Below are 26,887 nucleotides of genomic sequence, written 5' to 3' on the forward strand. Positions count from 1 at the left end.
GTTGGTTTGGTTTGGAATTTTTTCCTCTTCCATCTTTAATCCAAATCATGCCAATATCCTTTAGAAATCACAGAACTATATTTTATTAGAAATGTCTCTCCCAATGGCTAGAGCTTACCATGGCTTTTAAGGTCTTTCACCTCATACTGACTCAACTACAAAACCCCTGTAACTCAGCAAGGAGCCCTGCCTTGCTCTTGAATAGCCAGAGTTTGCTATGATGAGAGACAGCTGGCCACACTGTCATGGCCCGAAAATGCAGCTTTGGCTGCGTGTCATCTCATTCTCTTGGATCTTGTGCTCCAAATCTGATGTCTTCTTACGGTAAGGATGAATGTAAGAAGCAGGCAGGGCATGAGGGACTAACAACAGGTCTTTCTAGAGACGTCAAAGAGTTTTCATAATCAAATGAAAAAGCAGATCAACACTGTCTACTCATCCTCTCTCTCTCTGTCTTTCACACACACACACACACACACGCACACAGACATTTGACCAAAGGGGAAACCTTGTTTCTGATCTTGATCCCTCCCTTCTAAGAGGCATGAGACTGGCTTATCTGCCCTGGGAAGTTCTCAAACCAAAAGGGTTACTGCTCCCGTCTACCAGTTCTCACTCACCCACTGTTAGTGCTTTGCTGGGAAAAGATACAGCAGAGCCCTTCTGCTGACCGCTGCTCTACCTAGGCAGAGTAACAGAATCTGTCTTCTGGATGCTTTGGCTGTGGTCCTCGTGACAAAGCAGGAATGGCTGGAGGAGAGGCTAGTTATTTATGATAGTGCTGAACACTGAGTGATGGTTGACCTCAGATGGACCACAGAGTGGACCACTCTGAAGGGACTAAATGAAAGAACTCAGAGCTATGTTTGCCAGCAACATCCTCTTTCCCTAGAATTTCTGAGTGCATGGACAGTGAGGCGGAGACAGTCATGCAGCTACGAAATGAGCTGCGAGACAAGGAGATGAAGCTGACAGACATCCGCCTGGAAGCACTCAGCTCTGCCCACCAGCTGGACCAGCTCCGAGAGGCCATGAACAGGATGCAAGTGAGTGATGATGAAGAGAGCTCCAGGAAGCTGCAGAGCAGCAGCCCGGGGGGAGGGGGGCTGCCCATCGCTGATCCCCACACGGCCCTGGCCTTTCTCTTCAGAGTCTTTTTACGTTAGACCTTGTGTGACTCCACACTGCCTCTTCCTTCTACCTGCCCTCTTCACTGAACCTATTCTGCCTTCCCTAGCTCCACTTTTCCACTGCTCACGTAGAGCTGTGGTGGCTGGTTTTGTGTCCCAACAGTCTGTTTCATGATATTCCTTCTCCTGAGTATCCTCTGTGTATCCAAACTGGACCCATCCTCCTCAGCTCAGCATGGACCTCATCCCAAACCTTTCCATGTTCTCCAGCTGGGAGAGTCAGTGGCTTCCTTTGAAGGTGGCTACAGAATGGTTCTTTCAATTCCCCCCCTTCTGTGGAGTGAAGACATTCTAGTCTTGTGAGCTGCATTTTGCATCATGGCTTTTCATGCATTAGGCTCTTTGTAAACAACTGTAGAGTGAAAGACACCTATGGAATGTACTAAATGAGACCTCCCTGGAGAGCAGCATCCCAAAGAGCATTCCCTGGAACACCCATTTCCGAGAGGCTCCTGGAAGTGGGAAACACCATAATTAGTGTGCTCAGGAAATACATTGTGCTTCTCAGAGTCACGAAGCAAAAGCTGGAAATCCTGGAGCTGAGAAATCTGTCACACCTCGAGTTACCAAACCTTCTTGGTTGCAAGACCTTTTTACACTGGCCACTCAGCAGAAGACCCTGGGAAAGGCAATTTCTAAATACCTGCTAAAGAACAGTTCTCTGTGAGGAGGAGACCAGCCCTGCCAGCTTCCTGAATGGCAGGGAAGGGTATTCCTGACTTTGGTTGGTCTAGCTACCCAGTTCCTGCAGGGAACTTCCAGATTCTTCCCCCAGAAAAGACACGTTCCATTCATTACATCCATCTATCAAGTCAGTTTCTTCCTTTACTTTTTGCAGAGTGAAATTGAGAAGCTGAAAGCGGAGAATGACCGACTGAAGTCTGAATCTCAAGGCAGTGGCTGCAGCCGGGCCCCTTCCCAGGTGTCCATCTCTGCTTCCCCAAGGCAGTCTTTAGGTCTCTCACAGCACAGCCTGAACCTCACAGAGTCCACCAGTCTAGGTGAGTGGCTAACAGGCTGGGGGCCAGTCAAGACTACCAGTCTGGGTAAGTGGCTCATGGGACCGGGAACAGGACATGTACACCAGCCTGACTGAGTGCTCACAGGCTGGGGACAAGCTGAGTCTAAAGTCTGGGTGAGTGGATTGTGAGTCTCCGGGAAGTCCTAGTCCACCAGCCTGGGCGAGTGACTCATGGGACCAGGCAAATGGAGGCCTGCAACCGGCACTCCAGTCTCCAGGAAGAGCAGGTCCACAGAGGTAGCAGGCGTGTATGCACTTGGGGTGTGTGTGTCTGGGTGTGCATCTGCTACCAACATGAGCCCAGCTATTAGAGTATTCCATGCTTTGCTCCAGCACTCCGAATTTTTCAGGCCATGAGCTTGGGTTTCTCCTCGCCCACCATGCTGAGTTCTGCTCAATCCATGTTAAGAAGTTAATCTGCAGGCCCAGTGCTCCTGTACCCCTTGGTAGCAGGTCCTACAGAGACCTCGTCTCCTAGCCTTCAGCCTTCTGGCTGTTGGGGTAGACTCCAGGCTGACACATCATCCCAGAATGCACCTTGAGTTTTCTTTGTGAACATTTCAAGGCTGATGCTTTTATTTTTTACCCATGATGCTATTGTTGTTGTTGTTTGGTTGAGTCTCCCTCGCACTTCCATCCGGCAAGATGCATTGTCAGCCTGCTGGCTCCCTGGTCTTCCTGCCATTGGTTTCTGTGATTTCATTATCCATCCTTCCCTTTCCCGTCCCCACCCCACCTCCCCTGCACCCTGACACCTGGATCGTCCTGCTGCTAGGCCCACAGGCGGCAGAGGTGTCGGGAAGCAGCTTTGCTGTCCCCATGTGCCTAAGGCTGTTGATGTTTTCCATTCGCAGACATGTTGCTGGATGACACTGGTGAATGCTCGGCTCGGAAGGAAGGAGGCAGGCATGTTAAGATAGTTGTCAGCTTTCAGGAGGCAATGAAGTGGAAGGAGGTTAGTCGGATCCCTCACCCTGCTCACCTGTCCTTTCCCCAGGTAGAGATGGTCTAGCTTAGCAACTTAACCGGAAACCTAAGTCAATGGGAAGTACTAACACCTTTCTTGGTATCATAGTCTCCCTTACTCACAGGGGACACATTGTAAGATCCAGAGGGATGCTGAAATGGTAGAGTATACTGGACCCAATACGTTGTATTATATTATACATAACTATGCGTTATAGATAGAGTTTAATGTATAAGTTAGATACTGTAAGAGATTAATAAGGAAAGCTTGGGGATGTAACATAGGAGCCTAGTATTTGCTAGGATATACAAGGCCCTGAGTTCCGTGCCTAGCAACACAATAAAAAAAAAAAAAAATAGAATACTTCTGATAATGTTCTGAAAACACAAAGTGAGACCTCTGAGTGGTAATTCCTGCACCCTCAATCCTTGTCGGTCCCTCTTGTACCCACAGTCCCTAGCAGTTCTTATACTTGCTATTCTTGACCGTCCCTCCTGTACTCAGAATTTTTGGCAATCATACCCATGGTCCTCAGCAGTCCTTCCTATACCCACAATCCCTAGCAGTCCTTATAACCACAATCCTTGGCCGTCCCTCCTGTACCCATAATTCTCAACAGTCCTTATACCTACAGTCCTCCCCTGTGCCTTCCTGTTCTTTGAGGTAAATTGAGCAAGGAGCACCTCGTTTTCTTTGTTTAAAAAATCGATTAAGCTTGCTGAAAAGAGCTTCATGTACTTTCCATACTAGTACTCCCTGAAATGGCTTTTCTGGATTTACTGTTTTTATGAACCCTGTCCCAGGCAGCTATGCACATTTTATTGGTAAGGCAGAGGAGGAAGCTGACTGGACTTAGCTGGCTTGGGGCCCATTTCTGTCTCATCAGATGCTACAGACATAGCATTCACCAAGCTAGGAGACAGGAGGCCCTGGGCTGAGTGAGTCACAGGGGCCTCAGAGTGGGTTGAGTGGGGGCATCCTGAGTCACTGATGCTAGAAGCCGGTGCCTCTGGTATTATCCGGTTAACTGCCAGAGACTATCTGAAGTAGAGGTGGGGGGCTGCAAGGTGAGCTGTATTTTAGTGGGTAAGTCCTATTCGGTGGATGACCTTGGCCATGAAAGTGGGAAAAGGCAACAGGAGCCTCCACCTGAGTTTTCAAAGTTGTATTTCATAGTATTTCTAGCCAGCATGTTAACAGTTTCAGACAGCTGGGGAACCAACGTGCCCATCAGAACGAAGTGTAGCTGACTTACCAGGGGTTTTAGAGCTGTTTGGCTGGAAAGGAACCGGAAGAACCCAGCTAACAGAGGCCTGGCCTGTCAGGTTGAAAATCTTTCTCCCAGCGTTCTTACAGAGCAGGCAGGTGACCACCCGTACAGATGACTGATTGTCCTTCCCATTATCCTCAATGTCACTGCTGACATTCTTCCAGGATTGTAAGCCATTTCCCCTAATGCTGTTGTTCTGGGCCACGGGAGGTCACTGAGCACGGTGGTATGCCCACTGTGCAGCTAGGAAACCCAAGACTACAGGCACATGGTGGAATCAGGCCCTGTCACTGCCGGACTGCTACTCTTTCCCTCTGATGACCTTTAACTGCTGCGTGCCTCAGCCTGCCCCCCAGACCCACCCCTGTCCCAACTACATCCTCACAAGCATGCAGAGATATTAAAAACCAAGCAGAATGGAATGTTTTCTCGGCATCTTTTTTATTAATGTGATCAGTTAGCCCCTGTGGGTGTAGAAGAACAAGAAGTGGAAAAAAAAAGTTGTTGGCAGTCTTCCCAGATTTTTACTAATTTTTTGAATTGAATGTGTTTTAAGTTTTAATGGAAAGAAAGTAATAAATATTGTTTTTAGATAGAAGAAGCTAGGCTCATGCCTTTAATCCCAGTACTTGGGAGCAGAGGTAAGAGGTTCTCAAAAAGATAAAAAGAAAGGAAAAGATAGAAACATTCTCTCTGAGGTTCTAACATGATGAGCTCCATTAAATAAAACATGAAACAGATTAATATGGATATGTATAAGTTGAGAAGGTATTGTTGTCTGAGTCTGTCCAGTGTAGCTCTGAGCCAGGCATTTGAATCATGGAAGCTTCCTGGAAAAGGTGAGTAGTTCTTTAGCAAGAGTTGAAAATGGGGCTCTGGCACACAGGAGCTGGGGGAGGAGACATTCAAGGATGTGGGAATTTATGCTCTGTGTAAGGCATGCACTTAGCTGATGGATCCAGGTACCAGAGAGGCCATCTTAGTCTCCCTCACCCTTTGCAGTTTTACCAGAGCATAGACAAGGCTTAAGGCTATTACATGCCAGCAAAGCTATGCCTGGTGTGGAGAGGAATGGTTTTTGTTTTTGTTTTTCTCCTTTGAAAGCACTGGAATGCTTAGGCCTCTGCCCAACCAGGCCAGAAAAGAGCCAGCTATTTCTCACTTGTATGTGTCTCCTCACCCTAGGACTCCAGACCACACCTCTTCCTTATTGGCTGCATCGGAGTGAGTGGCAAGACAAAGTGGGACGTGCTTGACGGGGTGGTTAGACGGCTGTTCAAAGTAAGTCTCTCAAGAAGAAAGCCCCAGCAGTGGGCTGGGGGAGGGGAGAGAGTTTTGTTTCCAGAACCTGACTATTTCCCTAACCTCCTCACTCCTCTTTATTCTTATGTTGCCAGGACTTGTCCCTGGAATGTTCAGATTGGTAACTGGCCATTCTGTTATCTGCCCTTGGCAAGGGCTGGCCAGCTAGTAAACATTATTTCACAGTGGTGTCCATAGAGTTGTGTTCTGTTCAGTATGATTAGCATCTCTGACCTGGTGCTGAAGCCCTTTGGACTACACATATATGCTCAGTAGCTGCCCATGCCAATCCTGCAATCTCTGACAGTAACATTCCATCAGTCAAGGATGCCGCCATGGTCACACCACTGGATTGGGTATTTGCTATATCAGAAATGGCTAGGGAGTACCAAAGTAGACCTTGGAACTCAAGGTGATTTGAAAGAAGCTCTTGATTTTTTTTTTCTGTCCCCAAAAATAAACCAAGAGCATTACCCATAAGTATTAACCATATCTCCTGAATAAAGCAGGACTTGGGCTAGGGCACCAGCCTGATGCCACAGGCTTAGAAGCAGAGCAGACCCAGCTCTGTCATCTCATCAAACCCAACTTAGCTAGCATGTTGCTGCGTCTTCTAGCTTGTGGTTCAAATGGCTTCACTTGAGAGAAATTCTGTTCCCTTTGAATGATTTGTTCTATGTGTCTGAGTGTTTTGCCTACATCCATGTCTGGTGTCTGTCCTCAGAGGCCAGAAAAAGGCATCAGATCCCCTGGAACTGGAGTCACAGATGTTCATGAGCTGCCATGTGGGTGCTGGAAACTGAACCTGGATCCTCCAGAAGAGCAGCCAGTGACCTTAACAATTGAACCATCTCTCCATCCTCAAAGCAGAACTTTTTCTTTTTGTTTTGTGTGATAGGGTCTTATATGCAGCCCTGGTTGGGCTGTAACTTACTCTGTAAACCAGGCTGACCTGGAGTTTACAGAGGTCCACCTGCCTCTGCCTCCCAAGTGCTGGAATTAGAGGCATATGCTCTCATACCTGGTCCCAGTTTAGTTCTTTTGACCTAATAGGACATTCCCATCATGGAAAGCAGGCAGAAAGGGTAAGGACAAACCAGTTCTGCCTCCTTGGCCAACACTCAGAAATTTGGTGTGTGCTTACATGAAAAAGGCAGCAAAGTGGGCTCTTGGGGCACAGTAAATGAGGGGTGAGACCACTGGGTGCCTCTTACTAAAACTGGTGTCAGCTTTTCTGTGTTACCGTTCAGCCCAGAACCTAATCCCTGACCTTCTGCTTGCTGAGTTAGTTTTTGTTTTGTTTTTTCCTTGCTATGATACCTGATGAAAGCAACTAAGGCTAAGGCGATAGCTTATTCAGGAAAGGGCTTGCCTTATAAACATGAGGACCTGAGTTTGATTCCCTAGAACCCATGTGGAAAAACTGGGTACACTGGGAGTCAAGGAAAGATAAATCCCAAGGGCTCTGTGATGGCCAGCCTTGTTTACTGGATAATCACCAAGCCAGCGAGAGACCTTGTTTCAAAAAATAAGGTAGAGGGTGCCTGAATAATGACCCCAGAGGTTATCCTCTGTCCTGTACACACATACACACACACACACACACACACACACACACACACAGAGAGAGAGAGAGAGAGAGAGAGAGAGAGAGCGCTGTGCATACATGTGCACATATACGCCTATAAGTGACTTACGGAAAGAGGGTTTTCTTTTTGGCTCACTGCTTAAGAGATACCATCTGAGCTGTGTGCAGTGGTGCATGCCTGTAATCCCAGCACTCGGGAAGGCAGAGGCAGGCAGATTGCTGTGAGTTTGAGACCAGCCTAGTCCAAAGCAGGTCCAGGATAGCCAAGGCTACACAGAAAAACCCTGTCTCGGGGGGAAAAATCATGGTTTTGTTGGGGGTTTGTTTTTCCCCACTTGTAAGTAAATCTCTTTATCTTAAGAGGCCTGGGATTTAAGGGTGTTATTCCCAGAGTATGTGATGTTCTAATTTCAGCTCAGGTGACATCTGAGAAAAAGAGGGTACCCACGCATCACCCAGTGAAAACAGAAGTGCCCCATAGGTTTTAGTCAGCTCTCTAATGGGGTCTGTGTTTTATTCTCCAGGAATACATCATTCATGTGGACCCGGTGAGTCAGCTGGGACTGAATTCAGACAGTGTTCTCGGCTACAGCATCGGTGAGATCAAACGCAGCAACACCTCAGAGACCCCTGAGCTCCTCCCTTGTGGCTATCTGGTCGGAGAGAACACCACCATCTTGGTGACTGTCAAAGGTAAGTGGCTGCCAGGTGAGCAGTGGTGGTGTACACCTTTAATCCCAACACTTGGGAGGCAGAGGCAGAGACAGGCAGATCTTTGAGTTCAAAGCCAGCCTGGTCTACAGAGCAAGTTCTACGATAGTTTCTACACAGAGAAACTCTGTCTTGAAAAACCAAAAAACAGAAGAAAAAAAAAGAGTAGCTGCTTGTAGAAGCTGGAGCTTTCGGTGGCCAAAGTAGTTCTGTTTGTACTGTGCGTGAGGGTGTGTGCGTGTATGTGTTTCCATCTTCTACCTTACCCACTACTTAGGCAAATTGCACCATCAGGAAAGAAATTGCTTTAGTTTATTGCTGAAATTAGACATCAAAAGGTCCCATTAGCCTTATGACTGGGTTGATGGGAGACTAATAACTCCTTCATAACCCTGTTAAAATGGCACTTTACCAAAGCAATCAAGGATCTTGCCAGCCAGCCTTGGGCACGAGCCCATTTTACAGATGGAGAAACTGATGTACTGTAGGCTACAGGAAAGTTGCCACAAGCGTCCTGATGATATCACTCTTGCCTGTGCACCCAGCTCCTGGAGCTTCCAAAGCCTTGTCCTGGAAGTGTCAAGCCCCACCATGTGTCATAGCCTTCCACTCCTTGTTGCTGTGGACTCATGGTCATCGCATAATGTGAAATGCTTTCAGTGTAATTTCAAAAAATCCCGTAGTTTTTAATAGTTCTAAGAAGTTTTGAGTTTCACTGATATGTAAGGCAAACTGTGGGTTACTGTAAAAAAGTAAAAACAAGTTTTCCGCTTCAAATACAAACAGCACAGGATTAGCATTCCCATTCTGGAACAGAGGCATGGGGTTATTAGCAAGGAGTGTTTATACCAAAGAAGGACCGAAACTTGGCAGATTAAAGAGCTCATCCTACAGCCTCATATCAAGTATCTTGGGCTAGTGATGGAATCATCTGGGCTCCATAGGGCTTGGGTATCCAAGCTTTCCTACCCCTTCAGCTTTCTTGCCTAGCATGTAGTCTCTATCGCTTGAATCCACTCCACTCCACGCATGAAGCTTTCCTTGGTGGATAGCTCATGATCCTTGTCTCTCCAACGTCCTGGGGTCTGCGCTGCAGCTTCAGCTTCCCCTTTATAGCTTCATGCAGTGGCTTCTTGGGAATTCTCATTGCAGAAATTCTGACCTTGTCATACATTGCCTAGCCTCAGCAGCTCTCTAGAGCCAGAAATAAAAACTCCATGACCCCCCTCAGTCTTAAATCTTGCATGCCTGCAAAACCAGTACACAGTAGACAATGCTGTCAAATTCTGCTGCCAGCTGGGGATGGACCCTTACCCTTTGAGTCGCAGTTATAATGGTTTCTTGGTGTCTGAATGTGCAGTCTGTTTTCCAGGCAGTTGTTTGTAAGCAGGGCAGCCTTCTACAGTTCCTTTCCTATGGTGTTGCTGTGAAGCAGGTTTCTCTTTACCGCTTACAGGATCCTTTTCTTTATGTACGTTGACTTCAGCTACCCAGGCCCTTTACTCCAACAATCTGCATTTTCTTATCCTCCTACCCCACCTGTTCTTTTTTTACTGTAGACCTGATATGAGTGGTGAGCAGCAACACGCCATAACCTGAGTGCTTTCCTGCCTTGAAATTCCCTCTACCAAGCACAGTAGTCCATGTCCTAGGACTTTAGGGTCGTTATCACTGTGAAGAGACACCATGACTATAGCAACGCTTATAAAGGACAGCATTTAATTGGGGCTGCATTACAGTTCAGAGGTTTAGTTCGTTATCATCATGGAGGGGAGCATGATGACATGTAGGCAGACATGATTCTGGAGAAGGAGCTAAGAGTTCAACATCTGGATTGGCAGGCAGCAAGAAGAGAGAGTGACAATGAGCCTGGCTGGAGCTTCTGAAACCTCCCATGACACACTTCCAACAAGGCCACACCTACTAATAATAGTGTGACTCCTTATGGGCCTCTGGGGTCATTTTTATTCAGACCACCACAGTCCATTCCCCACCCTCCTACATAGCCTTAGTAGCTCTGACTAGCCTGGAACTCACTGTTAGACCAGGTTGGCCTAGAACTCACAAAGATGAGCCTGCTTCTGCCTGCCTCCTGAGTGCTCAGATTAAAGGTGTGCGCCACCATGCCCTATAGTCCTTCACTTTTAAATCCAATTTTTCAGGACATGGGCAGAAGGCAGCCAGAATCTTTACCAGAATGTAGCAAAAATGACTTCTTGCCCTGTTCCTAATGGAGTCACGCCTCCCCGACCCATGGACATCGTGAGCCATGCTTTCACTATCCACATTTTTCTGCATATTCTGGTTTTCCAAATTCCCACCAAGGTGACTCATTAATCTCTGCTTGCGGCTTTCTTGACTTTGCCTATCCTGAAGTTACAAGCACTTCCACACTCCTTCTGCCAGTTCAAGAGGCCTGAGCACTGAGTAGTATCACACAAGTGGCTCATCTTCTCAGTACTAATTTTCTGAGTTAGTTGCAGTAATAAAATGCCTGGTAAAGACAAAATGAAGATAGAGTTTGTCCTGATTATGGCTTAAAGGGATATAGTCTACAATCGTGGGGAGGTCACAATCCCACAGCCCCCTGGAAGATGAAAGGATGCATGAACTCTGACAAGAAGAATCCTGCCATAGAAGGAGCAGCATGAGGCACCAGGCATGCAGAAGCAAGAACTATGTAGCAGGAACCCCAAGGAAGAGAGCCATTTACAACTGGCACTCAAAGTACCTGGCACCATGGGGACCACTCACTGTCACCACCTCGTTTCACAGCAAACCCTCCAAACACCAGAGGTAAAGCCGATCTATGTGGAATGAGAGACAAGCTAGCCTATCCAAAGAAGAGAGTGGTACTCCATAGAGCCTGGCCAGTGGCTGCCATCAGTTTTAGCATTTACAAGGACCAGCTTGGATTTTATATTACACTGATGAGCACTAAAACCTCATTGGGTTTTGCCAAAAGGGTCCCATTTGGTGTAGCAGTTCCCACCTGTGATCCAGGAGCAGGTGTGACTTTGCATGCTCTTTTATTTTAGTGGTGCGTGTGCATGATGCGTGTTGGGGGTTTGCACATGGCACAGAGTGCCTGTGGAGATCAGAGGACAATTCTTAGGAATTGATTCTCTTTCACCCCCCCCCCCCAACCTAGTGAGTCCCAGGGATTGGACTAAGGATCTCAGGCTTGGTGGCAGGTAACTCGCTCAGCCATTTTGCTGGCCCATGAATTTGCTATTCTGAAGTGAGTCCTCCGAAAATGTTATGGCAGGACATGAAAATGGCTACATGTATGCAAAGTGTTTTACTGATTGTCCCCTATGGTTCTTACTGTTGAGGTTGTTATTTAATTTGGACAAGAGCCCCTCCGCTGTATGCCTGGCGAGGCATGTGGGGATCTTTGTCATGGTCCTTTGTGAGGACCATGACAGGCGTATAGGGGCTACCTTAGTGAGGGGAGGGCTAGGCACAAACTCATAAGTGCCGTAGGGGTGTCTTTACCCTGAGCAGAAGGAAGGCACTACTGCATGACAAAGGGACGCCTCCTCCTTTACTTCTCCGCCTACACAGGCTGTTTCCTTGAAGGGAGTTTTTGACTGGAATTACTGTCTGTCTTGATTTTTAAGATAGGGTCTCTCGTTGGCTTGGGATTTGCCAAGTAGGCTAGGCTGGCTGGCCAGTGAACCCCAGGGGTCCATTCTCCACCTCTCTGCCACTGCAATTACAGGTGCTTGCCGCCGTGCCCCACTATTTTTATGTAGGCTCAAGCTTGCGTGCTCATGTCTTTAAGGCAGGCCCTTTACTGACTGAGCCGTCTCCCTGACCCTGAGACCGTTCTTTTAAACCAACCACTAACTAAAGAGGTTGTCCCAGATAGAAGAGAGAGGCTTTCATTTGACACTGCTGCTGATCAAAGGTCTCAGCATGCAGCATCTCAGTCTAGGCCTGCTAGTCTGTGTTTTCATTCTAATATCAAAGTTTCACCGAGCTTCCTGCTTTGTCTTCCTGGTACACCTAAGTGTGGCGAGCTTGGTGCCTGGCAGGAAGGAGAAAGAAGTGGGAAGAGGCAACCTAGGTTCATGGCAGACATGGGTGGACAAGACTCAGGCATCGACTGGGGTAGACACACTCCAAGGCCAGTAAATGCTACCAGCCAGATAGAGTCCAGAGTTGGGGGACCCAAAAACTGGAGTTGTCAGTGACCAAGCGGGTAGCTTCCCACACAGCAGTATCGCACTCTCAGCCTCCAGGGTGCTTGGGTGGACAGGAGCCTTAGGACTGCCAAGAAGAGAGATGACGTCATGAACCCTCCCCATCTCTCCCCACCAGGGCTCACGGAAAACAGCCTGGACTCTCTGGTGTTTGAGTCCCTGATCCCCAAGCCCATCCTGCAGCGCTACGTCTCCCTGCTCGTAGAGCACCGGCGCATCATCCTCTCTGGTCCCAGCGGCACTGGGAAAACCTACCTGGCCAACCGGCTCTCGGAGTACGTGGTACTTCGGGAAGGACGGGAGTTGACAGATGGCGTCATTGCCACCTTTAACGTGGACCACAAGTCCAGCAAGGTGAGGAGGTGATCCTGAGCCTGCGGCACGTGGGCTCTTCTTATGGTACTGATAGCAACATTGTAAGCCCTTCATTCTGGAAAGGGGAGGATCTCAGAATGGGGCTGCTGAAGGAACACCATGAGTCGGATCCTCTCAGCTGGGAGCTGCATCTGGGGCAGGTCAGCCCTGTCCACTTAGGACCCGCACCACTAGCTCCTCCAGACATGTCTAGTTCACCAAGAACATATCATGTGCCTACTGGGTGTTATTATTTTTCCCCAAATAAAACCTTTTATGAGTCAACAATACAACCAGTAACAGCAATCAAGGTTGGTTATCCTGTCCCATGAGCAGCAGACTATCCTCACAGAGCCCTTCAAGGACTAGTTGTCTTTGTCTCCATATTAAAGGACTGACAACAGAAACTTGAAGGACATTTGTCCCATTCCTGACACAGCTCAGGCTCTTCTGGGGCTTAGGTTGAGGTCTCAGAGTTCGGTGTGTAGCCAGCTTCTTCACCCCACATAGTGAACAGGGGAGACTTGTAGATGGAGTCTGACCTCGTCCTGGCTGGGGGACTGTGAAGAGTTTTTGAAATGTCATTCACTTGTTCATTCATTCATTCGTTCATTCATTCATCCTCCATCATGCAGTGAAGGCCTGTCATTTCTAGCTCTGTTCAGTGTGACACAGCATACCTAGAGAATCAAAGGTGAATCGGAAAGCACTCCTCTGACTTTCAGGTCACCTCCTGAGAATCCAATCTCATGCCCCAGTTACCTGTTCCCATGGTTGTAGGCCCTGTTTACCAGCTCCCCTTGTGGTTTTGACGTAGGGATGGGATGAGAAAAGCCCTCCTCTCTCTATCTACAGCTTCTGAGGGAAGGAGGCTCACATGGTGAGTGGCTGGCAAGTTGTGATGATCCCATTTCCCAAGCAGAGTGTCCGTGTAGACTCTAAGCCATGCGCTGCAGATATGAGTAAGGAGGGTGGGAGTTCCAGATGAGAAGGAAGCAGGAGAGATGCCGTGTTGAGCAGCGGCTGAGGGAATGAGGAAAACCTTGAGCATTTTCATGAGCCGGCTACATTTTGACTCAAAAGGGAAGCTTGGAGAGGTATGCAGGAGGTGGAGAAACCATTGCCCACTGAGCAGCTGGGCCAGCCTCTAAGGCACCCCAGGCTAACCCAGTCTGGTGCTTACCCCTGGGGCAGTCTCAGGCTGGTTGCCTGGCTCTGGGCCTCAACTGGGGGAAAAAGGAGCTAACCACAGTCCATCCATCGCTGAGTTACCACACTGCCTAAGTCCCCGTGTGTGTCAGCCGCTCACATCGGTGTGAGGCCGGTACCATCAGACTTCCCTTAGGAGGCTCTGGAAAGTCATCTCCTCTGTTGCACCATCCTTTCCATCTTTTTCTGATGTGTAGCCCGGGCCCTAAGCACATTGTGCTGCTCCAGTCTCCAGCTAAGACAACCTTCAAGGTTCAGTTGCAGCAGGTCATTAACAGGTCCCTGGGCACAGACTCACCTGCCCCTGCATGCCCTCCTGTATTTTGAGCACTTCCCAGCAGCTGCACTTGCACTTGGCTGGGACCTCTTCTGCCCCAGCGGCTTCTGCAGAGCTAGCTCTCAGAGGGAGCTTTGGAGACAGCAAAAGATGAGAAACCCGCCTTCAAAAGCCTACTGGGAAATTAGCATGATAGCAAGAAGTGATAATTTCCTAAACAAGTGGTTGAGTTTTGATTAGAACCTGGACCTATAGGCTGGAATGATGGCTCAGTAGGTAAAGCACTTGCAAAGAAGATCTGAATTTGATTCCCAGAATCCATGCTTTTAGAGAGAGCGAGAGAGAAAAAAAAAAAAAAAGCTCGGTATAATGGACTGATTATAATCCCAGCACTGGAGAGGGAGAGACAGGCAGATGCCCAGAGTTCAGTAGATAGCCAGCCTATCCTGCTTGATGAGAGAGACTGTGTCTCAAAATACAAGGTGGATGCTACCTGAGAAACAGCACCCAAGTTCGGCCTCTGGCCTGCACACATAGGTACATTCATGCAAACACATATATATGCCTGTGTGCACATGCACAGGGGAAAAAAGGAGGCCTTGAGGACATATTTTATAAGTGCCAGGAGGCAGGCCTTACCTGTCCCATGCCCACAATATCCCTGGACTACCACATTGATGCCCTATGACTATTAGGTTCTCAGGCTGTATCCATAGTGTGACTTCATAAGAGGAACTTTCTTCCTGCCTTGGCCTTGGTCAGAGAAGGCCTGGAGCATGTGGTTTTTCCCACCCCAAGCTCATTCTGCTGCCTCCGTAGGAACTGCGCCAGTATCTGTCCAACCTTGCCGACCAGTGCAACAGTGAGAATAACGCTGTGGATATGCCACTTGTCATCATCCTGGACAACCTGCACCACGTGAGCTCTCTGGGAGAGATCTTCAATGGACTGCTTAACTGCAAATACCATAAATGGTAAAGGCGGGTTCTAGACCTCAGGGGCAGGGTGCATGCCGGTGAACCAGGCCAGCATGACAGTGTTGTACTTAGTACAGAGCAGAGCGGGAGGTAGCCAGCTGTCCGTGGGCCTGTCTCTCCAGCTCACCCCTAACTCTGGGCTTCTCGCACTGTGCTCCCCGCAGCCCTTACATCATCGGCACGATGAACCAGGCTACCTCTTCCACTCCCAACCTGCAGCTTCATCATAACTTCAGGTAAGTTATCCCACCCCTCATCCAGGAAGGTGGAAGAGCACAGAGAAAGAAAGACAGAAGGCTGGTGGTCAGCCCTCTCAGAGTGTCTGCTGTGTGCTAGGCTTTGTGTTCCCTGGCTCAGCTCGTTCAGTTCTCACAGTGGCCTTACGTAATTTTATTTACAATGAAGAAATAGAGGCTCAGGGAACCTGGAGACTTATGAGCCATACACTAGCCAGAACAGAGGCCTGAACCCTGGTCTCTGTGACTGTCAGTCACTGGTCAGCTGTGGCCATATGTGCCTGTCTCATGCTGCGTGAGCAGTAACAGCCACTACTTTTAAATGTCCCCACTTAACAGGGTCTGTGGATCTGCCAGTTCTACTTGCTGTGAGTCCCTAATGGCTGGCTCCCCTTTAAGGATGGTCCAGCTCCATGCAAGATGGTGATACTGCTTGCCTTGCCATCACTCAGCACCCTGCACCATGCCCCTAATCCTTCCTGTGCCTCCAGTTGGGGGCTAGACTTCATCTCCTTAGCCTGGGCCCCAGACATACTTTCAGTAGCCACCATGCAGGCCTCCCTCCAGTATGCTAAATATGGCCTCAACCTCAATGAATGTGCTCACCTTCCATTCCCACACACATTGGTTTTGAGGCTTGCCATGCTCGCTGGGCATCCTTGTGGTTGAAAGGCATTCCTTGACTCCCCCAGGTGGGTGCTTTGTGCCAACCACACGGAGCCTGTGAAGGGTTTCCTTGGCCGCTTCCTGAGGAGGAAGCTCATGGAAACGGAGATCAGTGGGCGGGTGCGCAATACAGAGCTGGTGAAAATCATCAACTGGATCCCCAAGGTCTGGCATCACCTCAACCGCTTCCTCGAGGCCCACAGCTCCTCGGATGTCACCATCGGTAGGTGGGAGGCCAGGCAGGCTGGGGCAAGCTGCTGGGCGGATGGAGTGGGTAGTGGTCTCCCAAGAGCCCTGGCTTTCTCACGGATTATCTGTGTCCTGAGTACTGGCCAGGACAGCACTCAGCAGAGATGTCATGCTGTCCTTCCAGGTAAAGAAGGGCAGAGAAACACCTCAAGCCAATAGCCCTACCACTGTTTAGAGAATCCAGTAACCCTTCAATGAGGGAAGTTAAACTAGGAAGTCTCCTGTCGCCACCCTGCCCCACTTCAAGTGTAATGTGTCTCCTTGTGGTCCCCAGGTCCCCGGCTCTTCCTGTCATGTCCCATAGATGTGGATGGCTCCAGAGTGTGGTTCACTGACCTGTGGAACTACTCCATCATCCCCTACCTCCTGGAAGCTGTCAGAGAAGGACTCCAGGTGAGAAGCATGCTCCTTTTGATTTCCTCAGACTTGAGTGCCCGTGCTACCCCATGTGGTCTTCAGTTATGGCACAGGATGGAAACAGCAGCTGGTCATATAAGCCTTGGCTTCGCTGTGGTGTGACCCCAGGCAAAGCTTTTCACTGTCTCTCTTGTATTGATAGGGGAGATAACAGCATTATTCTGCCACAAAGTTTTAAGTATTAAATAAAATGATGGCGATCAAGCCTTCAGCACAGGAACGTAAAAGAAACGAAGCTAGATGCGTGGGTAGCACTGCACAATTTGCACATCTCTCAATGTGCTTCAAGTCATGGATTAGACCTAAGATCTGGGCAGAGTTTTATCAGTACCACTTTTCAAGAGGAGAAAACTGAGGCCCAAAGATCATTAAAAAGTAATGTTTCAACTAGGTGGAATAGTGCACTTCTAAAATCCTACACTTGGGAGGTAAGAGAGGTGGGTCATGAGTTCAAGGCTACAGAGTACTTAACCTAGCACAGGCAAGACCCTGGGTTCCTTCTGAGGCACTGCAGAACACAGGAGCTCAAAGGATCTGTAATTTGAATCTTTACCTTCTAAACTCCATCCTAGATGCTTAAGCCTTGAGTCCAGGATAATATATGACTACCTGAGCTCAGGACGCCTTGCAGGTGGCTCTGGGCCTCTTCTGGCTGCACATTCTTCCTGTCCAGTAGCGTCTGGAGCATCCACTGCTGGCACTCAGCTTAGGAGTTACTAGGGGTGTGTTACCTCATTGCAGGATGGTTTTATCCTGAGGAACTCCTGCTGCCCCTATGCCCACCCCCAACACCGCCAAATTCTTCCACTTGTGTTCTCTTTGTCCCAAGTTGATCTTCTGATAAAGGAAAGAGAATGAATGACCAGAGTCACTTGGGAGAAGTGAGAGGCTGCTGAGTAAAGATCTCCAAGGTGGGCTGGAGAGATGGCTCAGCCGTTAAAGGCTGGGCTCACAACCAAAGCTGTAAGACCTCCAAGGTGTCCAAAAGGCACAGCATTCTTGAGCTGGTCCCTTGGTCCCTAGTGTCTGGTGGTACCAAGGCCCCTCCCAGTTGGAGCTGAACTGAAAGGGAGGCTTCAGGCATAGCTGAGGAGGACACCTGCACTTCCATCTGGGCCAGGAGCCATTGCACAAAGAACATTTCCTGTCCTTCTCTTATGCCACAGATGGGAGGGGCTTCAGAGTGGCTGCTGAACAGCCTGCTTGTGGCAGGGGCCAAGCAGATGTACCATCATGGCTTCTTCAGCATGGAAGCAGTGAAGGGAGACAGCTGAGTTAGGATCTCGTAGGGCCACCCCATCCCAAATCTCCTAGTTCTTTCTTGTAAACAAGTACAGGAAGTGGCTCTAAAGGCTGCTGATTCATAAGGAACTCCTGTATTCTCCCTGCCAGGGTTTAGATGAAAGTTTGAGGACCAGAAGGGCTTGCCATCTGCCAGGCAACACACCACGGGCCTGACACCCCTGCAGCCCTGTGAGTATAGGAAAGGAGACCAAGGCCAGCCAAAGCTTGGACCTTAACCCGGTTCCCTCAGCAGACCATGGTGACCGAGTGAGTGCTGGAGCGCAGAACCATGCAACAGCTACTCTGTGATTGGCTGTCCCAAGGTCCCCTATCACTTACAAGGAGACTGCTGTCGGTAGCCAGGAACAAAGAATTGATTGGGGTTGGTTGGGTTTTTGTTGATGTTTTAAGAACAGTGGCTCATATAGCCCAAGCTGCCCTTGAACTCATGATGTAGCTCAGGCTGGCCTTGAATTCCTAATCTTCCTGCCTCAAACTCCTACGTGTAGAGATCACAGACATGTGCTACCATACTTGGCACTGTGTTTTTGCTTGTTTGTTTTGTTGTTGTTGTTGTTGTTTGATACAGAGTCTCTCTATGTAGACCAGCCTGGCCTTGAACTCACAGAGATCTGCCTGCCTTTGCCTCCTGAGTGCTGAGATTAAAAGTGTGCACCACTATGTCCCGTTTAGTTAGATTTTATGGCCGAGTTCTGCATGTGATTTCACATGTTAGTTAAAAAACAAAACAAAACAAAACAAAAAGCCTCATTTCAGTTCTCTTCTGTCCTTGGACTTACTCTGAGGTCAAGCTCAGTGTGTGAAAGGTACTGTATGGGGTCCCCACTCCTCACCTCACTTTCCACAGTGCCCATGAGGGGACCACACTGCCGTCCAGAGCATGTGTGCTCTTCCTTGGCCAAGGCTTTGAGCCGAGAAGAGGTGGAGACCCAAGAATAGGTTCTAAACGGGATGTCACATATCATGAGTCAGGAAGAGAGCTTCCCATGGCGAGACTGGGAAAAAACAGGCGAGTCATTCTGCTGATGCCAGCTTTTACCATCCCACTCTAGCAATCCTTTGCCTGGGGGAAACGGCATCGCCCCCTAGTGGATACCGTGCAGTTCTGCATGTTCAGGCTGTAGTGTCTTTTCTGGAGTGTGTATGTCTCCTCTGTATATGTAGGTGGATGTGTGCATGTGTATGTGTAAATAAATGCCCGGAAGTTCTTCCTAAATGTGACTAGTAGTGCTGCCATGCACAGCCAGGAGCCCTGTGCTTCCCATGGGGTCAGAAGTCTCACAGCAGCCTAAAACTTAGTTTCTGGTGTCTTGGCTTCTGTTGTTCCATCACCCAGGATTCTTACCGACCTAGTAGGACAGCAGCTTTCCTCCCCTGCCCCGGGGAAGGTGAATGTCTGCCTACCCAGCTGTCCCTCCAGGGCCTGCAGTTGAGCCTGAAGCTGCACAGCACTTCCTTTGCTTGTATCGGGCTGACTCATGGCCACCTGGCCTTGACCATGTCCTGGGGAATGTAGGAAGGCTTGTAAAAACGTCTTCTGTCCTTACAGCTAACGTTTGCTGTACCTATGAACACTTACCTTATGACTCAGTCTGCAGTCCTATTCCCCTTTGTCATCAGAAACACTTGCCAAAGTGTCTGCTGTCTGCAGAGTGGAGCAATTCTGAAGACCTGCTGTTGGGGTGGACTGGTGATGGAAGGGACAGTGGCAGTGGAAGGACACTCAGAGACCTTTCATCAGTTGCCAAGGTCCCCTGACACCCTGGGCAGTCTCCTATGCTAGCTTTGGCTTTCCCAACCATAAATGGAAAAATGTGACCTATGGGATGATTTTAGTGGTCTGCTTTCTGGAAACCCAGAGAAAGTTCAGAGAAGTGTAGGGACTAAGGATGAAGAGCAAGTGTGGACAAGCTGCTGGGCCTCAGGAGTGCTGAGGACTTGCTTAGCCAACAGCCTTAGTGCTTCCAAAGCTTTGAGGGTCTCCTTAGAGAAGTGATCTTGTTCCTTCAGAAGGCCTGGGAGGGAGAGGCTTCTGATCTGAATTATCTCCATCAACTGTAACTGTCCCCAGATGCTTCTGTGCCCTTTTCAATCCTGACCCACAGTCGGGCTTACACATGCTGCTTCCCGATTCCTTCCTGCTCACACTGAATCCCTTAAGACGGCTGCTGGACTGAATTCAAGGACTAAGGTTACCATTGCCCCAGACGAAAGGGGCTGTAGCAGCAAACTAGGCTAGAGGCTAGACTGGGGTATGGGGAGACAGGGAGCTGGCGTCTGACAAGATGATGTCACAGAAGGTGCTGGGCTCAAGTGAAGGAGGAAGCCACTAATGCAGAGAGATGGTCTTAGGTGGAGTAGGGCAGGTGGCATCCAGGGTAGAAATCAGAGTCTAAGACCTAGAGTAACTCAGGTGACACGGGGAGAGGGGAGCCACCATTGAGAATGGTGAACCTAGGCTGGGCTGGTTTGTTTCTGAGGTCTGGAGCCTGCTTCCAGGCTCCATGTCTGGCTGAGTCATGGCTGAGTCATGGCTGGTTCAAAGTGGTCTCATGGGTGAGGTAAGAGGGAATGGCCCAGAGAAGGAAGCCTGAGTCCTGGGTTTGAATCCAGCTCTGCCTTTCAACCTTTCATATCAACACTGCCATTAGGTTCTGGTTTCCCATCTGGTAAGAGAGGGCACCAGTTAAGTAGCCTGGCTCCTCCCTGTGACTTTGGAAAGGTGTGGTTCTATCGGGCCAGAGCGGGGCCCAGTTATGTTCTGATCTCAGTACCCTTTCCCTTTTCGCTGCAGCCTTCCAAGAGGGTAGAAGAGGCACACACGCAGGGAGGCGGGGTCTGAAATTTTCCATCCACGTACCCCGAGGTTATTGTGGAAGTACCTTTTTACAGCCCAGACAGCCCTGCCCTGCCCTGTCTGTGAACATGCCCTGTCATGTCTGCTTGAATGCCCGTGGACAGTGAGTAGCAGACTTGATCTGTGAAGGCTCTTCTCCTTCCCTGCCCCCGTCTGTGAACCTCGGGGCTGCTGCTTCTGTTAGAACAGCATACCTTTCACAACTCGGCACCTGGCACCCAGAATGCTGTGAGGCACGGCCTGAAAAGGAAACTGCCACACTAGACCTAGCAGCATGGTGGTCAGATCACCACTGTGAGAAGTGATGCAGCCTAGGTTTCCATCCTTTAAAGAATATGCATATTTCACAAAGCTTCCAGGAACAGTCCTTAAAATTGTTTCAGGGTCAAGGCCTCAAGGCGTGAGTAAAGAAACTTTGAATCGGGATGTGCCGGTCTTACATAAATAAGTGATGCTAGAGTCTGCTCTTCGGGGAGTAAATGGGTTACTATCCTGGACAAGTCTGAAAACTCCCGAACCAGCGAAGGCCTCATCACTCAGTTGCCCATGCACAGCGTCTTCTCCTTGTTCTTTAAAAGGGACCAGCATGCCCACAGAAGCACCTGAGAGTCAGACAAGCTTGAAAAATGAGGGTTCAGGGCCAGGGGAGATGGCTCAGCTGTTCAAGTGCTTGTCACACAAGCAGCAAGGAAGAGGACCATAGTTCAGATCCTCAGAAATTGTGTAAATCCCCAATGGATGTGGTGTCCCACTTGTAGTCCCATGCTTAGAATGCAGAGATGGGATCGTCGGAGAATGCTAGCAGGTAGACTAACTGAATTATACAACTCTGGCTCAGCTAAGCATCTGCCTCAATGACTAGTATGTGTAAGCAGTGAGCAAGATTCCCAGCGTTGACCTCGGGCCTCCTTATGCACACATGTGGACACGCGCGCGCGCGCACACACACACACACACACACACACACACACACAAGTTCATTTCACCAGGCCCATTAGTGACCCCTGCCTCGTCATGTTGCTACTCAGTCTGGGTAGAATTGCCCGAGTATGGCATGCCCAGTGGGATTCTAGAGGTGGCTTGTGCAAGTTAACAGGGATTGGCTTTTTCCAGCCGACATTCAGCAGCCTCATGGTGGAAGTGTGAAACGGCCCTGGTGGGAATATTTGCCTCGGAAACTGGCAGAGCTTCCCATCACACGGTTGTTTCCCTCCGCAAAGGCAGTTTAACAAATTGAACCAGCAGTGCCAGGAGGCCAATGCTGTGCACGGTGAGCTTGCAGCAGACTGAGTGAGCCCACGTCCGTGAGACTGCAGAGACTACCACCCCAGGCTGTTTATCTTGGATGACCTCCCTAGTCAGAAGGCTACTCGCGCCATAATGCTGATTTAGAAAGGTTTCTGTCAAGCTACAATACCTGGCAATAAGAAGGTCTCAGCCAGCCTCCAGACTGTGCCCTTTCTGCCTGTTTACAGCTCTATGGAAGGCGTGCCCCCTGGGAGGACCCCGCCAAGTGGGTAATGGACACCTACCCATGGGCCGCCAGCCCACAGCAGCACGAGTGGCCTCCGCTTCTGCAGCTCCGGCCTGAGGACGTGGGGTTCGATGGCTACTCCCTGCCTCGGGAGGGGTCGACAAGCAAGCAGGTGCCCCCCAGTGATGCTGAAGGAGACCCACTGGTGAGTCGACAGCACTCAGTGACTGGGTGGGAGGAAAAGCTCTCTGGATACAGGGCATTGACAAAACCATGTTGTGGAAGGCTGGTCTCATCCACTAATAGCGACGGTTTTCTCCAGTGCTTTCTTCCATGGTGTTACTTTTTTATTAAGACCTTTAACCTCTCTTAAGGTTTTTCTGTTCTAAGGTTAAAACTTGGATGGTTTTTCTCTCCCCTTTGAATGTCCTTACACTCTCCCCCTTTGAAGGTTCTCTGCCCCACTGTTTATCCTCTGATTTGAGAGGACAAACCACCATTATCATATATTGTCCAGGAGAGCAAGGGAAGAGGAGGGTGTGCTAAGGGCTTGGCACCAAAGCCAGACAACGAGAGAGTTTAAGAGCAGGAGACGCAGGCAGAGGACTGACAGCCTCAATCCAGGCTGTCGAAATGATGAGACAGAGCCAAGTTTTGCTAGGATACAGAAGAACTTCCGAAAACAAAAGGAAGACAGACAGACGTTCGGCTGGCAATGATGAAGCCTCAGTCACTTCTATACTACTCTACCCATACAAGGCACACGCATAGTCATGCTGCCAAGTTAAAGCTCACTCATCAAGAGGCCATAGAATGAGGAAGCAAGTGTGCCCCAGTCCCCACAGGTAAATGACTATACTTACCTGAAACCTGCCCCAGCGTACATGGCAGCTACAACGAAAGTGCAGCAGAGTATTGCTTGCATTACCTAATGGGAGAGAGTGTTCTCAAGAAGGACAGAAGGGCTGGAAGACAGCCAAATGGACTTGTTCTAGCCCTTGTGGTGAGCCAGGGTACTAAATAAATGCCAGCAGGTCACCTGGGCACAGCCACACTATTGAGGCTGTGAACAGGAGCTGATTAAAGTAATTCAGTGCTGCTATCCTGCCCATGGTCTGAAGGGAGCGCTGGAACTGACATTTTTCAAGGTCAAGGTTATGGGGGTCTTACCGAGGTCAGCAAGCTCATTGTGTCATGTCTTATATGAAAGTAGGACTTGGCTTTCCTTCAGGGTGAAGCATTTGGATCAAACTTAGAGGGTGACCTCTCAGAACAAACCCAGTCTCCCAAAGGGGGTCCTGCTGGTACAAGCACCCCTGTACCTAGTCAGATGCTTGGAGTGTCTCCTGAGCCTCTCTCTCTGCCTAGTGCTACATATCTCTATTGTAGTAGCTCTCTTCTGGTCCCTCCCGAAAGAGCATGAGTCCTTCCCGAGAGCTGGCCTGACCTGATTTTATCTCAGGACCATACCCTGTGGGCACTGGCGGTGTCCAGTAAGTGAGTATGCACCCCTGTGGCCGAGGATTGGCCACTACATCTGTATCACAGCCTCACGTCTCCCTTGGTTCTGGTTCTGCCTGGTTCCCTGGAGAGATTCTGCAAAGCATTCGGAAGGCAGCTGGTTCCATGCTCTGCTATGGTAGCCTTTTCCTTCGCTCTTTCTCCTAACTTGCTGTATAAAATACAAAGTACAATCTATAGTTATAAGCAAAATCAAAGATATTTTTGGTTGTCCTCGTGTGTTCTCAAAAATGTGGCCAGTATAGAATATGCAGGTCACGGGAGGTTAGGACCAAAGGCTCTTCTTCCCCTTGAGGTAAAGGTGGCAGAGAACGGCTCAGACTCCTGAAGCTTGCTCTGCTCTTGAGTGGTCAGCGTACCCTGTCCCTTGCTTACCAAGATAATCCCTGTGCTGGTCCATGCATAGGGAATGGGAGGCTTGGGTGCTTTGGAATTTGACATGGTGCAGACCCCTGCAGGCTGTTTGCTCTGAGGCTTTGCTGCTGGCAAACTGCTCTTCCCTTTCCTAAACCTGTGGCAGTTGCTGAAGACCCTGTGCCTCGGATGTTAAAGCCTCCCGGGTTCCACAGGCAACAGCTGCAGGATGGCATTAGTAGGGCCTTCCTACTTTATGTTATGTTATGTGTGGCTCACATAACTCAACCCACACCTCAGCGTGATGGGCAGGGACTAGGCATACTTATGTTTGGCCAGTAAGGAACTGCCACAGGAAAGAACTGAGTAACCTCTCATTCTCGTACAGCAGGTAAGCAGGGGAGCCAGAATTTGAACCCTGTGCTCTGTGCTCTTGTCCACAGCCTTTCTTGAGAGCTGTGGCCCCAGGGTGAGTTTGAAGCAGGTGGCAGGAGCTCCAAAGAGGCCGGGGTCGGCTTCCCTGTAAACTGACAGGCATTCCCAACCCTCTGCTATCTCCACAGATGAACATGTTGATGAGGTTGCAGGAAGCAGCCAACTACTCCAGCCCCCAGAGCTATGACAGCGACTCCAACAGCAACAGCCATCATGACGACATCCTGGACTCTTCACTGGAGTCCACCCTGTGACCGAGGCCCCCCCGCGTCTCCTCGCTCCATCCCACCTGCATCCTCCATTTCATTCTGAAGATGACTTCCTGAGCCAGCCCTGGCTGCCACAGCCTTGAAGCCAGAGCAGAGTGGCAGGGATAGGAGACCCCCAGCCCTAGCGCTCTGCCCTTGCATGCGCAGCCCAGGACCTCCTCCTCCCACAGTGACAGCTGTCCTAGCCTCTGTTCTACTCTCCTTCTCGGTTTGCCTTGTTGCCGTGACCTCCGTGAGACACTGAAGATACTTCATGGGAAAGGATCCTCGCCGTTGAGATATAAAGAGATTGAATGAAAGTTTTAAAAATAAGATTCCACTCGGTGCCCTGAAATCCAACAGCACACCTCCTCAAGCTACCCCCAGAAAGAAAAGACTAAACCCAACTTGGAAATAGACACAGCAGGGCTTCCCTCAGCACAGACCCACCAGCTTGGGTCTGGCCACCAGCACCCCAGAGCCATGCCACCCCACCCTCCACGGAAGAATTGGTGCTAACGAGGGTGCTTGCTTGGAACACCACCCAGGGACACTGATGCATCATATGTCTCTGTTTTCCACATGGTGCTCTCCTTCCCCGAGAAGTATTTTGTCTATTCCAATACACCCCTTCCTCCCTTCAGCCCAGCCCCAGTTATCCGTGAGAGCAAGTGAAGAGGTGAGAATGTGAGCGAGCGGATGGGACTAGCAACACAGAAAAGAGCGCCTGTTTCCTTCGTCTGTCCACATGGTCAGGTTTCTGTCCGCAAACACTGTGTACTGTGCAAGTAGTTCTTTGGAGAACTATCAACCCTTGCCTGTGTCTGCCTTTCTACCTGGTTGATTGTGAAAGTTCCCTTCTCCTCTACTACCTCCTCCCTCCCCACCCCACACCTTGACCAGAATTAATCCTCTGGTGAAAGTGAGAGCTAAATAGAGTTGAGTTTGCCCCCTCCTCAGCTTGGATTTCAGTGTTCTGTGCCCTCGACACCTCCTTCTGGGGCTGTGGGCACTCGTTTCCTTGCAGATAGATAGAGGAGCACCAGTTCTCTTCCTGTGGGTGAGTCACGGACCTTGCTTTTCCATCTCTGAGGGCCGAGAACCCCACTTCATCACCTCAGGCATCCCAGACTCCAGTTGCAGGAAGAGTTGATGCTGTCCTCTCACTGAACACTGGCACTTTCCTCAGAACCAAGGTGACACAGCTTAGCAGGGAGGCACAGCTGCCCTTCCCAGAATTCTGGCCCTGCCTCCGTCCTGATGAGCCTTGCCTGACCTGTTCGGTGCTGATCCCCATGCAATGCCTTACTGGTTTTGTACTGACCGTGTCCATTCACATGAGTGTTGTGCCTGCCTGGGGTTGTGTGTGTGTCTTCCCCATCGAAGTAAACAGGGCTATAAGTCATCTATTCATAGAGAGAACACAAGTTGCCGACTTCTCATCCGAAAGACTCATCTGTGTGGGTGTATGATTGTGGGTGGAAAGAGAGAGAGAGAGAGAGAGAGAGAGAAAGAGAGAGAGAGAGAGAGAGAGATCCATTTCTTTAGGCTCCTGTTAGTCTCCAGCGAATGACCTCCCTGGACGGTAACCCCATAAATCCATGCGACTTTGCAAATCTGTGCTCCAGGGGAAACCTAGTGTGCCTTGGCTCCAGCACACTGGTGGTCTCCTTACCGGGTCCGGACATTTGAGCTCTTTGTGTTTTATAGTCTTTCCCAGCCCCAGTGGGGGTGTCAGTAACGATCAGGTTTTTTATTCCACTTTTTGCTGTTCTATTCTTGGATGTTTGTCTCGGTGAATTTTTTTTTCATACCTTATAAGCTTGACCCAGAACTGCTCACTTTGCTTGGAATGGCACTGTTTTTTTGTTTGTTTGTTTGTTTTGTTTTTTGTTTTAATCCCTCCCTCATTGAAAGGAACAAGAAAGTGTCCTGTTAACCGGTAAAGAGAAACATTTCTACCCCCTGCTGTAATCCCACACTCAGCCTTCACTTCCGGTGTGGCTGTGAGTGTGTCTTCTTCTGTTTTGTTTGTAATAAAACTTATAAAC

General features: G+C 49.4%; 1 protein-coding gene across 5 annotated transcripts in view; it reads left to right on the forward strand.

Moving 5' to 3' along the window:
- Nucleotides 1–25,192, forward strand: part of Nav2 (neuron navigator 2) — a 343,708-nt gene extending 318,516 nt beyond the window's left edge. For all 5 annotated transcript variants that reach the window (XM_055608371.1, XM_055608367.1, XM_055608368.1 and 2 more), the window contains 12 exons: nucleotides 893–1,046; nucleotides 2,029–2,191; nucleotides 3,066–3,166; nucleotides 5,634–5,729; nucleotides 7,863–8,031; nucleotides 12,376–12,611; nucleotides 14,917–15,071; nucleotides 15,239–15,310; nucleotides 16,003–16,199; nucleotides 16,500–16,618; nucleotides 22,280–22,483; nucleotides 24,717–25,192. In XM_055608371.1, coding sequence (XP_055464346.1) covers nucleotides 893–1,046; nucleotides 2,029–2,191; nucleotides 3,066–3,166; nucleotides 5,634–5,729; nucleotides 7,863–8,031; nucleotides 12,376–12,611; nucleotides 14,917–15,071; nucleotides 15,239–15,310; nucleotides 16,003–16,199; nucleotides 16,500–16,618; nucleotides 22,280–22,483; nucleotides 24,717–24,842 — 1,792 coding nt within the window. In that variant the 3' untranslated portion in view covers nucleotides 24,843–25,192. The remainder of the gene's footprint in view (nucleotides 1–892; nucleotides 1,047–2,028; nucleotides 2,192–3,065; nucleotides 3,167–5,633; nucleotides 5,730–7,862; nucleotides 8,032–12,375; nucleotides 12,612–14,916; nucleotides 15,072–15,238; nucleotides 15,311–16,002; nucleotides 16,200–16,499; nucleotides 16,619–22,279; nucleotides 22,484–24,716) is intronic.
- The last annotated feature ends 1,695 nt before the right edge of the window (nucleotides 25,193–26,887 follow it).

Source organism: Psammomys obesus, unplaced genomic scaffold (assembly GCF_907164565.1).
Source record: "Psammomys obesus unplaced genomic scaffold, mPsaObe1.curated_primary_1811, whole genome shotgun sequence".
NCBI lineage: Eukaryota > Metazoa > Chordata > Mammalia > Rodentia > Muridae > Psammomys > Psammomys obesus.